The sequence below is a fragment of the Falco peregrinus genome, chromosome 5 (assembly GCF_023634155.1).
Source record: "Falco peregrinus isolate bFalPer1 chromosome 5, bFalPer1.pri, whole genome shotgun sequence".
In the NCBI taxonomy this organism is placed as follows: Eukaryota; Metazoa; Chordata; class Aves; order Falconiformes; family Falconidae; genus Falco; species Falco peregrinus.
Window position 1 is genome coordinate 77,471,064 of NC_073725.1, and position 11,982 is coordinate 77,483,045.

The window sequence follows — 11,982 nt, forward strand, 5'->3', positions numbered from 1 at the left end:
CCTGCTCCCAGGGGTGCCCGTCTCACCTTGGGCAGGCTCAGCGGGCACCAGCCTTCGCCTGTCATGCTCTGCACTTGCAGGGACCCTGGGACAGGGACTGCCCTCGCTCTGTCCCCCTGCCCCAAGCACCCTGCAGCCTTGATCTCAGGTAGGCTCTTAGGTGGCCCCCACCGACAGCCAGAGCTCCTGGTGACAGGGAGCAAAGCCCTGGGTCATGTAGGCAATCCAGCAAATAGCAATGACCTAATCGCTTCCTGATTTAGCTAGGGGATTTTAATTCACGCAGTTTTTTTAATGTGAAATGCTGAGGAGGCTTTGTGTCAGTGTTGTCATCCATGAAAACAGACAACTGGCTCTGAAAGAGCAGCAGCCAGACTTGGAGCTTGGGCCAGAGACTGCCTCTCTCTGGGCGTCTGGTGGATGCCCTGGATATCTCCATGCCAGAGCTGACAGCAAAGCCACGTGGAGCTAATCCTGATTAGCCATGCGTGGAAGGGTAATGGCTCTGCCCTTGAACTTGGAGAGCAAAGTGTTGGTGGCCGATCCAGCAAACCCACTTATTACCTCTTGCTGCTTCCCAGCTGCTGGTGTTAGCGGGTGGATGAACACCCGGATTAGGAGGATTACATTTGTGCAGCACCTCCGCTGCTCCTCGCTGCCTCCTCCTCACGCCGGGTCCCTGCCCAGGCTGTGGGCGTGCGGTGAGAAGTGCTCGGGGGTTCAGGAGGAGCAGTAGTGCTTGGCAAGACAGAGCTTCCTGTAATATCAATTGGGTCCCAGTAAGGTGAAAGAAATTGCTACCTGGGCAAATCCTGTGCCACTGGCAGGAGAAGGGCTTTTGTCACAGGTGTAGGCTGCCAGCCCGAGGGCAAGCAGGACAAGCGGCGAGTGGGCAGGCAGCGGGGGTGCCGGCACAGCACCCCTGACCCTGCTGGAGTCCGGCAGGGGAGCTCCTGGTGGGTAATGCCTTCTGCAGCCCTCTTCCTGGGGAATGTCACACTTCCTCATGGACAAGGCTTAATTGTAATGGAAAAGGTGGGGTTGCCTCCAGGGCTGGGGGAGCACAGGTGGCAGGGCATGGCAGCAGGGCTTTCGCTCTGCACCCTTCCAGCTGTGAAGGCGGTGCTGGTGAGGATGAGCCATCTGCCAGCAGCTGGCTCTTCTGGTCTGATGGCAGCTTTTCACCAGCAAAGCACCTGCCGTTCCTGCCTCTTTCTCCCTCTGTGTCTGCTTCACGATGCACGTGGCTCCTTCTACCCAGAAAAACCTTCCTACCCCACTGAGGGAAAAGGGTTCAAGGCTTTTTGCAGTCTTGGGGAGGGAAAAAGTCTTGCACCAGTGTTCTCCCACATTGCTTTTAATCCATCAGTTCCCTTTCCCATGAGTGCTATTAAGGCCAGGGCTGCATTTTATAACATGTTGTGTTTCGGTTTGCTTAGTCCATTAGAGAAAACAAGAGCCAGGCAGATTTTGCTTTTTTTCCACAGATCACCATAACTACAGACCCCAAGACTCCACAAAAATTTATGATTGGAAATTTCCAAAGTGCTATTTTTGCAGTCCTAGGTCCTGGGATGAAACGTCCGATCTCAAATCATGCTGAAGCCCAGTTTCAGTACGGGTTTGCCCCAGTATCCAATCTTTTCACCGGTGGCCTAGTCCAGCCTTCCAGGACCAGATTTAGTAAATCCTGGTCTTTGATTTTTGGCCTGCTGCACACACATTGTATTTCATTCAACAGGAGTTCTGAATTTTGTTTTGTGGGCACCTCTTTCCTCTGCCCAGGTGTTCACAGACTCACAGAATGGTCAGGATTAGAAGGCACCCCTGGAGATCACCTAGGCCAACCCCTTGCTAAAGCAGAAAAGAAGCTAAAGCAGTGTTCCTCCATTAACATTTATTTTTTGTTTTTTCAGCACCTGCTTCAGCATCTAATCATAAAGCAGCTTCAGGCACCAAACCAAAAGTAGCGCTGGATCCCAACGTCCGGCTCAAGGATGAGAAACTGGAGCTGGTAAGTGGAACTGGTCCCTCACCCCGAAGCCAGGTCTCCTCTCAGTCCTCCCCCAAAGGTGTGCTGTGCAGAGGTGTCCCCTGGTGCCACACCTCCTTGTTTACAGCTGCCACATCCTTGGCAAACACAATGAGCTTACCTGAATGCTCCCCTTGTGTTCCTTTGCTGTGAAAGAGCAGATCAAGACCTTCCAGCTTTGATTCTTGCACCAATGTTGCACTTAGGCATGTGCAGACCACGCCAGGTACCAGCATGGGCGTCACTGCGTTGCTTGTTTTTTGGAGGGATTAAAAAAAATGCAAACCTGAATAGATATAGTTGGAGAGAAGGAGCCTGCCTGTTTGCACAGAATGAAGCTGTAGCACTTGATCAGGGCTCTGATCTGCAGGCAGCCCATCCTCCACCGAACAGCCTGCTCCAGCCTAACTCCCCTTCACCTCCCCAGGATACCGACTGGGCTGTGCTGGGAACGGCGGTAGCCCGGGCAATGCGGAGCGCAGAGTACTCAGAAAATTGCTTTCCTTATTAGCATCACGCTGCTCACATGCTACAATTAATTAATTAATCTGTTTTTTTGAGATAGAGGCATGAGAGTCAGCCACCAAACTGTATTTATTACCAAGAGTCTGGAACACAAAAAATCAGGTCTCAGCTTTTAAGTCAAGTTTGCTGGAGGTTGGGTCCAGCCTCTAAAGGTAAAAATGGAGAAGGAAGCATCAAGAAACATCTTCGTTGTGACTGAAGGGGCATTTAAACACACCTTGGCTCATCTTGGCTATTTTTCAAAGCTCCGGGGAGCTCCAGAAGTCTCTTCTGGCAGTCGCGCCTCCCTGGGATGTAATGCATTGAGCTCAGGGCTGCAGGTGGAGGCAGCTGCCCTCCAAACTTTCCGGTGCTGCTGTCGCCGGGGGGGTGACCTCGGGCAGCCAGGCGTGGGCGAGGGAAGGCTGAAGGACGAGACATCTCACCGAGGATCCAGCCTCCTTTCCTAATTTTACGGAAAATCTATTCCACGGGCACCACCAAAGGGCAGGGAGTGGGGCTGCCCGTTTGCTCACCAAGACCCCCCCGGGGGGCCATGCCCTCAGTCTGGCTTTGGGGTGCGTGTCCCCCCCTCCTGGTACCGCGGGCATTTGAGGGGGGAGCGTGGGAATGCAGCCTCTTCTGCAGGGCCGGGGGATGCCAGGGAGGGCCCGATGCAGCGAGCACCTGCTGCCACCCCACGGCAGGCGCAGCGCTCGCCCTCCTGCTGCTTTCGCCTCCCCGGAGGGCAGCGTGCAAGCAGGAACTTTTCTTCTAAACCTGCATAATTCTCCTAAAGCGGGATTTAGGACTGCATTTTCGCAGAGACCTCTGCTCGTCACGGGTATAAAATCAGCTCCTCTCTGGTGGGAGGGGAGTGGGGAGCGCTTGGCTTCCCCTTTTAAAAGCCAGCGGTATACGCGGGCAGCTGCAGCAGTGCCAGGGTCAGGACATGCCCACCAACCGGCACAACCTGAGATGGTTTTGGGGTGGCCAAACGTCGGCAAGGTGCCAGCATCAGCATCCTACAGCCCGGGAGCCTGTAGCACCGCCTTGCACAGGGTGGTGGGCAAAGGTGGGACTCAAATGGGCAGCGCATGGGTGCGGATGGGTCCCGTGGGCTTGGAGGTGATAGGAATGCAATCAAGGACCTGGTTCCAGCCCCCTTGCAGGGGACCGTGCCGGGGTGCTGCAGGCATGTGAGCGGGAGCTGTGTGTGCAGCCTGGGACAGGCAAGCATTTAACTCGGGCTCTTTCCCACAGTCTGCTGAGCTCGACCTCGTCTTTTAAGACTTACTTGCTGCCTCCAGCAGTGAAGTGGCATTTGCACAGGCTTACCTGCTTCTGTGTGGTGCCCTGGGGTCGAACTGATAAATATCAGCAGAAGACAGGGCATCAGGCGGAATGAAGAGAGCAAAAGGTGCAGTAGAGAAGCAAAACGTTTTAATGTCTCTTGTTGCCACAGGAAATACTCCGTGACTAGCTTTTATCTCCTTGGTCCCAAACACAATTCCTGGGCAGTAAAAGGAAGAGGCTGAGTTCCTGGCAACCGAGACCCGCTATAGCTCAACCAGCTTTTGATAAGGCTCCTGACAGTTTGTCATAGCTGCAAACCTGATTGCAGACAGTGTAAAACATTCTTGGAGGGATGTGAATGTGTCTTCAGGAACAGACATTTCTGTACACAAGTAGGAAAGAGGAGGCTGGAAATCCAGCCCAAGCCTGCTCCTTTGGGAGATGCTGCCTGGAGGGCCACCTCCAGGAGAAACCCAGCACCAAGTGTCTTCCCAGCACTTACTTCAAAAAATTGCTTTTCCAGTATTTTTCTTTTTAAAGGTTCATTGTTTCTGCTCAAGGTTCTGCAGTATCTCGGTCTGGATGTGACTGACGAGAAGAAGAGGCAGTTACGGCAAAACTTGACCACAGACTCACAGGGGACGGTGGCCTACGGAGGTGAGCGGGCAGCTCTGTGCGTGACCGGCTTTTTGAGTTTGGTGTAGCTTTGCTGGCAGCTGAGAAAGGAGAGAGGCATCTGCTGAAAGGTGGCAGGTAAGACACCTGCCTGGGTATTGATGTAGCCTCAAAACAGTTAAGAAAAGTCACAAATACAAAAGAAGGCACTCGGTAGAAGTGTATGTAAAATCAGAATAAAAGAAAGTCGGTGGGAAGGTTTGCTTTCCTTAAAACCCCAGCTTTCCTAGCAAGAGCTGGCCAGAGGACACGCAGGCGATGAAAGCCTGCTCTGCTTTCTGTGACCTGCCAGAGCATATCTGGCCCACAGAAGTTTGGGTTTTTTTGCAAAAATTCAAAGACATCAGCTACATCCCTACCAGGCAGAACGGGCTCACGAAGCACAATGCCTCTGGGACAGGTGTGTTTGCACAGAGCGAGCGGTGGGATACAGAACCATGAGCCCTCCTCAGAGCAACTGGCTTTATAGTTTGTGGCAAGAGAAATAAGGATGATTAGGGGTATCTGGCAAATGTGCTGGCAATAAAGATGCTGCTTTTGTGGAAAGGCTCCGGCTCCTGCTGCAGCCCGGGGGCTGAGGGCTGGAGGGGCTGGGGACCCCCCCCACTGTGCCGGCTCCTGTCCCATGCAGCCCCTTGCGCTGTGCTTTCCTCTGTGTCTGAAAGCAAAATGAATCTGGATTTTCAGATTTAACACCTTTTGTCAGTTTAACACCTTTTCTATGTGCTGGAGTCATGGAGTTGTTTTTTGTTGAAGTCAGCATCCTGGTGCCAGGAGGCAGGCAGGTGCCTTTTGCCAGAGAAATGTGGTTTGGGCTTAAAATTTTAAAAATTTGAGAATACAATAATGAAAACGCTGCTATGAAAATATCGGGGGGGGTGGGAGTGGGGGTTGTTTTTAAAAGTTTAGTTTTTTTCAATTGGGTAAGAAAACCAGAGTCTGGCAAAGATTGTCAACAACTTATTTGAGCTTGGTGGGATTGCCAAAGAGCCCAGGGGTGTTCGAGAAGACTGCTGGGCGTCTCTAAACCCGCTCTGCTTGGGAGTCAGTCGGTGCCCCCAACATCAGTGGTGTTTTCTCGTAACACAGCACTTTTCTCTTTTAGCTTGGTAAAAACTGATTCTTTTTCATAGATCTTCTCCAAGCACTCAGGGATCTGATGCAGGAGGAGCTGCACGAGGCTGGTCTGGATTCCAATTCCTTGCTCTTCACGCAGCATGAGGTGGCCACTTTGCTGGATACGTCGGCTTTCCACTCTGCGGTCAGTCAGTCCAGCGCTCTCCTACATTGAATCCATGAACCTTCTACATGAAAACCATGAATTTCTGAGATGGGAAAAGCTAAATTACTGTTTTCTGGTTGTTCTAGAGTTATAAAGAGAAGGCAGGACTATGCATTAATCATTTTTATTGTAGGAAATTCTACAAAAGACTTCAGACTTCTCATTTTTAATAAGGAAATAACAATATATATGGGATAATAAATGCAGCCTGGCAGTGATACAGAAGGAAAATTAGCTACAATTAATCAATTCCAACTAATCTCACCTGGTTCACAAAATGAAAATTCACTGTAGCACAGCTATTCCAGCTATGTCAGGGATCAGAGAATGAAATCCTGTGGGGAAAAAAAACCCCAAAAGTGCAGCTGAAGTATTTAATGTGCCTTTTGATCTGTTGCATAAAAATGCTGACTCCTTTTCAAAGTGATTTTGATGCATCGCTATTCTGGGCATGGAAAACAATATGCCTACCATATAGCACCCTGCTTTTGGTAAATCCTAAGTGGTGCATGATGCTGTCTGTCCCTCTGCCTTGCAGACCTTCGACTCTCTCAGCTGTAATGGCAATGAGGAGCTGGAGCAGCTGCAACTGGAAATGATGGATCTGCGGCAAGAAGTCCGAAGGCTAAAGGTGGAGCCTCTCCTCTGAGCAGATTTCTTGGCTGCTGCCTTCTGCTGTAGCTCGCTGTAGTTGTACATGAGGGTAATGGTGTAGCCTGTCCCTCTTAAAAAGTCACCAGTTTGCATTCTGTGTGTTCGTCGTGAAAAAGGAGGCTCTCACCCTTGGTTCTCCTTAATTGCCTCTTTCGTGCTCTCAACCTCAAATGAAAACTTATTGCACTGAAAGTATGCAGTCACTTTTTAGAAGTGAGTAAATATGTAGAAATACAAAAACGTGCGACAGAAATAATTCAAGTCCATGAATAAGAGAAGCACCACCTGCCCTCCCATCCTGACCCAGGTGCAGGCTGCTGGTGCGGCCATAGCACCACAGCTGTGTCCAGGCAGATTTCTGCAGGTGTGCAGGTCACAGCCCAAAAAGCGCTGTGGTGGGGTAGAGTGCATACAACTGCTTCCGTAAAATATTATTCTGGTGGTTAGGGTCTGCAAGACTAGGGCGTCTTCTAGAGAATGTCCTATTGCCTGCTGCTTCTAATCCGGCCACAATATTTTCCATAGTCTCTCCTGAAAGAGGTGGAGAAGAGCAAGAAGTCAATGGAAGATGAGCTTCAGAGACTGAACCAGGTTAGTGAAGAGATTGCTGAGAGCCTTGGGGTGGTTTTGATGCTTGGCAGCTGAGGGATATGTGGTGCATTCACCACAACCTCTCACTGCTTCCAGAAAGCACTGGGGTTCCTCTCGGAGAACCGGACACTGCACAGCAAGCTGCAGATGGCTGAGGTCGTGCAGAGACAGGCTCACAGTGCAGAGCAGGACTATGAGGAAGTGATCCACTTGCTGGAAGCTGAAATTGCAGAACTGAAGATGCAGTTGGCAGGGAAGAAAGCAAAGCACGTCTCTGAAATAGAGGTAATGCAACCCCTCAGCCTGGGAAAAAACCCACATCCCTCCTTGCCCTTCTTCTGTGGGTCCCCCTCCTTCTGTTTGTAAAGGAGAAAATGAACATAGCACACACATCATTTGTCATGCATGACCACAAGGCCAGCATGGGTCTGTGTTCTAATCTGTGTAATTCCCACTGTCTATTCCAAAAGGACAGTGGTTTTCTGTTGGTAGCAAATGTCATAATTTGGTGTTTCCAAAAGCTAAGGCTAGAGCATCATCATCACCTTTCTTTTCTCCCTCTGGCCCCACCTCAGGAGGACATCCTGGAACTGAAAAGACAGTTGTCGCTGGCTGATGGCCAGTTACGAAAATCAGAAGTCTCACGGAAGCGCCTGGAGATCTGCAATAGGAAACTGCTCCTGTTTGTGCAGGTGAAGAGCTGAACCGCCCCCAGTGCTGGTGGCATCACTGTGGCCTCTTACCTTAAGGGTGATTTTGCAAGTCCAAATAACTTCCTGCTCCATGAGCAAGAGATTATTTATTTATTTATTTATTTATTTATTTATTTAATCCTGAAAAGGCACTGTCTGTTGTTTAGGAGAAACTAGGGAATGAACTAATAACATACACTCATCTACCTGAGAGCTGCATAAACACCGTGGTGCGGGTTGTGCCTGGTGGCTCTGCTGTCCCCAGCTCCCCAGTCCCCCTGTAATGCTCTAGCTGAGGCTGCTCTATGACCTCTGCTGCCAAAAACGTGTGTTTTAACCTTCCCTCTGTACAACTGACGGTTGTTTCTCTATACAACAAGTGTGAACTTGAAGAGCGGCTTTGCTCTTGAGTGCTTTCCCACCCCCCACCCCGATTTCCTGCAAAATCTCACACGTAATTGCTTTAGTCTTTTAATTGACTGTTCTTCCACTTAACTCCCTGTATCGGGAATACAAACTTGTATAATTAGCAAACTGGCCAGCATGGGAAGCACTAGCATTCAACATATCTGCTACAGCTACTAGTAGCCTGTCCCAAGAGCTCTTGAAATCAATAGGAAACGGTGGAGCGAAAGGAGCGTAGGTGCTGCATCCTCTGCCTCAGAGGAGGAAGCGTTACACCGCTTCTAGACCTGCAGCACCATGTGCTGCTGCGGGTTGGGGCCAGACTTTGGAAATGAATTTGACTTGGCCCCAGGGTCACACATCACAGGATTTGGACCACTGGAGCGAAATATCTTCCTTTTTTTATACATCCCTCAGTAGTGTTTGAGAATTCATTAACTGTGCATGGTAATGAGAGCTTACACGTGCAGCTACAATCCAGAAACCGGGGATTGCTAGTAGAGATGATAAAGGCTTGCTGAAACGTAGCCTGCAAAATTGTTCTTTGGAAGAGTATTTTTATGTTGCATTTTGTATATTTTAGTGTTGGTATTAAAATGCATAATTTATATGTGTCTGTATATTTGCATAGGCTGTGAATGTTGCTTAAGTTGCAAAAGGCCTTGAGATACTTGCTTCAAGGGCAATGAATAAGCAGAAGCTGATTACTGTCATATTAAATCTGATCACCAGGAAAAACCCATGGGGTTTGTTCTCAGGAATTATTCATTCCTACAACTTTGAAACCTTTTTTTTTTTTTTTCTTTTTTTTGTTGCATGGCAGAATGTTCACAAGGTCCTGAGCACCCCCAGTCAGTTACCAGATGAGAAAAGGTAGGAGATGGCTTCTGGAAATTGTGAACAGCAACGTGAAATGTCCTTTCTGACCTTTCTCTGGGGAAGGTGATTCACATGTAACCTACCCAGAGTTTCTAAACATATTGTTGCTTGGAAGTGAAACCATGGGAGAAAGATCATCTGGAGGCTGCTGATGGATTGGTACTTGGCGGGGTTGGTCTCTGTTCAGGTTTTTTTTGGGAATGAGTAGCTGAAACACTCCCCTGGTTAAGTTGCTCTTGTTAGCAGAGACCCTAAGCAGGTTGTTTCAAAGAAGCAGGCTTTGACCCGCCTGCTTTTCCTAAGATAAGTCAGGTTTTGGCTTTAGGACCGTGTCCTTTTGTATTAGCAGTTACAGTAATGGACAGAGTGTAAGCAAAGAGCCAGGCTCTCAACTGCATGAATGCGTGCAGAAATAGAGTTCAGGCTTCTGGACTCCCTCCCTTCAACCTGAGCCTATCTCCTATCACTTGGAAAAAAGTATATCAAACTCACTGTGTGTTTTTAACTGATTAAATCGTTGAAAGGTCGCTGTCCCATTGATAAGTATGTCTAAAAGAGTCTCCTGTGCTGTTGAGCGATTGAGACACGACACAATCCCCCCTGAATACACAGAATTTACATAAAATATCCTTTCACAAGAAGCTGGCCAGGATTTTCAATGACCATTCTGTGATAGAAGTATTGATGGCACTTTCCATATTTATAAGAGCCAACAGTGAAAGAGAAGAGGATAAAACAGACGCAGTCTCAGATACATCTCTTCCATCTTCAGATCTTGTTGAACTTTTGCTATCAGAAGCTAAAGAACTGTTAGCGCCAATCCTCTCGAACAAGGACGGTAAGTACTAAATTACCTGGAGAAACCTGAATCCAAACAAGTCTCTGGGATGTCTGTTAGTGTTATTTACAGTTTCCACCACCTTCCATATTTTTTTGTCATACCAGTTAAGCCTCCCATACGTGTACCTGATTCTCTGATGCTAACCGAGATGTAATTGCCCTCTGCGTATCCATGTGACTCATCTTTGAATCTGAAATGCAGACTTGCAGTGTAAGGAGTCAAAGGGTGTGACTTGTGCCCAGGGCCACAGGAAAGGCATTTATCCAGGGCAAAAAACCTAACAGGCAGGAGGGTGGTTTCACAGAATTGTAGAAATGCTGGTTGAAAGGGACTGGGAGATCAGGAGGCAACTCTTCTACTCCAGTTAGGACCATCACACTGGATGAGGTCTGCAGTGGGTTTAGCCAGCTGTGCTTTCAGCCTCCATGGATGGAGATCCACAGCCTTTCTGGATACTGTGTTCCCGTGCTGTATTATGCTCCATGAAAAAGATTTTCCCAGCACCTAGTCTGAGCTCCTCCAGGTGCACTACGTGGCCACTGCCTCCAGTTATGTTGTCTGCCACTGCCAAGAAAAGCTTGGCTGCAACACCTTTCTAATTGCCCTTGAAGTGGAGTGGGTGCTGTGAGATTGCCTCTCAGCCTTCTCTTTGCCAGGTGAACAAGCCCAGCTCCCTCAGCCCTCCCCAGCCCCTCCTTGCAGGTCAGGAGCCCTCAGGCTCCCTTTGCTGGACCCTGTCCAGTTTCTCAATAGCTTTGAACCAGGGATCCAAGCCTTCGTTATACCACCCAGCTATGACTCCAACAATGCCGAGCAGGGGGGAGCAGTAATCTCCCTGTTTTCTTGGTGTACAAATCAGGCTAGACACCCTTCCCCTCCCATGTTTGTGGATGGGAGAAAATCAGAGAAACAGCACCTAGCTCCATGGAGTCTGAATTAGCTTTCCCGACCTGGGACTCTTGAGTTTAGTCCGTGAGCCACAAACATTTCTTGGCAGCAGTTATTTGACCCCGCGCTTGTCCCCTTCCATGCAAAGGGAGAGTTTCTGATCTCCTCCGTGTTACGATCAGGTGAGCGTACAGCCCCAAACGGGTGCCCCGTCCTTACTCTTTGATGCTATTCGCCAGCTAAACATGGCCATGGTCCAGCGTTGTCTTTGTCTCAAAGTACAAGACACAAGGAAAATAATTGTAGCCTTTAAGGAGTACCTCTGATACATGAGCATGTCAGCATTTTCAGAGTTCCTGCATCATTTAAATGTGCATAATCATAATGTGCTACTTGCATTGGGCATATTTGCTAACCCTTCACTTATACTTGGCTGTGTGCTTACATTTGCAGCTTTGCCATGGGACAGGGACCAGTGCCTGCCTGCTGAAGGAATCCCAAATTACAAGGAGTAGGTGTCAAAACTGCCATGGTCTGTAAATTTGACAACACACATACTAACAATTCCTGTTTGTTTTGTTGGGCTTTTTAATCAAATTTTTTGCTCGATGACTTTTAACCTGATAATCTAGTAGAGGCCTCCAGATGGCCATATGAGAGAAATACGTCTCTTCCTAGACAGCAAGAGACTTCCCACCCTGCACAGTGAAGTACAGTGTGAATTCCTGAATCTCTCTTTTGTTCTCTGAAATGTTCTTTTTCCTTCAGGCCAGATGGGAATTTGCAGTTCTATGGCTTGTCTAGCTGGCATTTTTTAGACCACTGTGAGTTCTGAGGAAGGAAAAAAGCATCACTGAATGTGTCATCTTTTATGTTGTGGTATCAAGATGCTGTGAAGCCCTGGCCAAGGGGAGCTTTATTTTGGACCTTCAGTATCTTAAGAATTTCCCTAAAACCTCTTAAATGGCTTATATTTAACCGAGCCATGTCCTAAATATATCTGCTGAAAGGGCAATTTGAGACCTAAACATCTACTGTCTTAGCTGATCACCTTAACTCGAGCTGAAGATCTGACAGCACAGGTTTTTAGTTAGGTAAAAAGCAGGCATTTGCAAACCACGAGTTCAAGGTTATGAAGAGCATTCTCAGACAAAACAGGTGGCCAGCACTATCCACTAGCCATACAAGATCCGTGGCCCACTCGTCTTTCCTAACGGGCGTTGTCATCATGTTATCCTCTGCG

At 48.7% G+C, this 11,982-nt stretch overlaps 1 protein-coding gene across 4 annotated transcripts in view; it reads left to right on the forward strand.

The window, feature by feature from the left end:
- Nucleotides 1-11,982, forward strand: part of LOC101919904 (syntaxin-binding protein 4-like) — a 52,203-nt gene that overhangs the window by 34,003 nt on the left and 6,218 nt on the right. For 2 of the 4 annotated variants that reach the window (XM_055803827.1, XM_055803829.1), the window contains exons 12-21: nucleotides 1,917-2,014; nucleotides 4,393-4,489; nucleotides 5,641-5,768; nucleotides 6,328-6,420; nucleotides 6,969-7,034; nucleotides 7,131-7,319; nucleotides 7,610-7,726; nucleotides 8,955-9,004; nucleotides 9,718-9,848; nucleotides 11,193-11,250. In XM_055803827.1, the coding sequence (XP_055659802.1) occupies nucleotides 1,917-2,014; nucleotides 4,393-4,489; nucleotides 5,641-5,768; nucleotides 6,328-6,420; nucleotides 6,969-7,034; nucleotides 7,131-7,319; nucleotides 7,610-7,726; nucleotides 8,955-9,004; nucleotides 9,718-9,848; nucleotides 11,193-11,250 (1,027 nt within the window). The remainder of the gene's footprint in view (nucleotides 1-1,916; nucleotides 2,015-4,392; nucleotides 4,490-5,640; nucleotides 5,769-6,327; nucleotides 6,421-6,968; nucleotides 7,035-7,130; nucleotides 7,320-7,609; nucleotides 7,727-8,954; nucleotides 9,005-9,717; nucleotides 9,849-11,192; nucleotides 11,251-11,982) is intronic. The other 2 variants (XR_008747196.1, XM_055803828.1) reach the window with 2 other exon arrangements.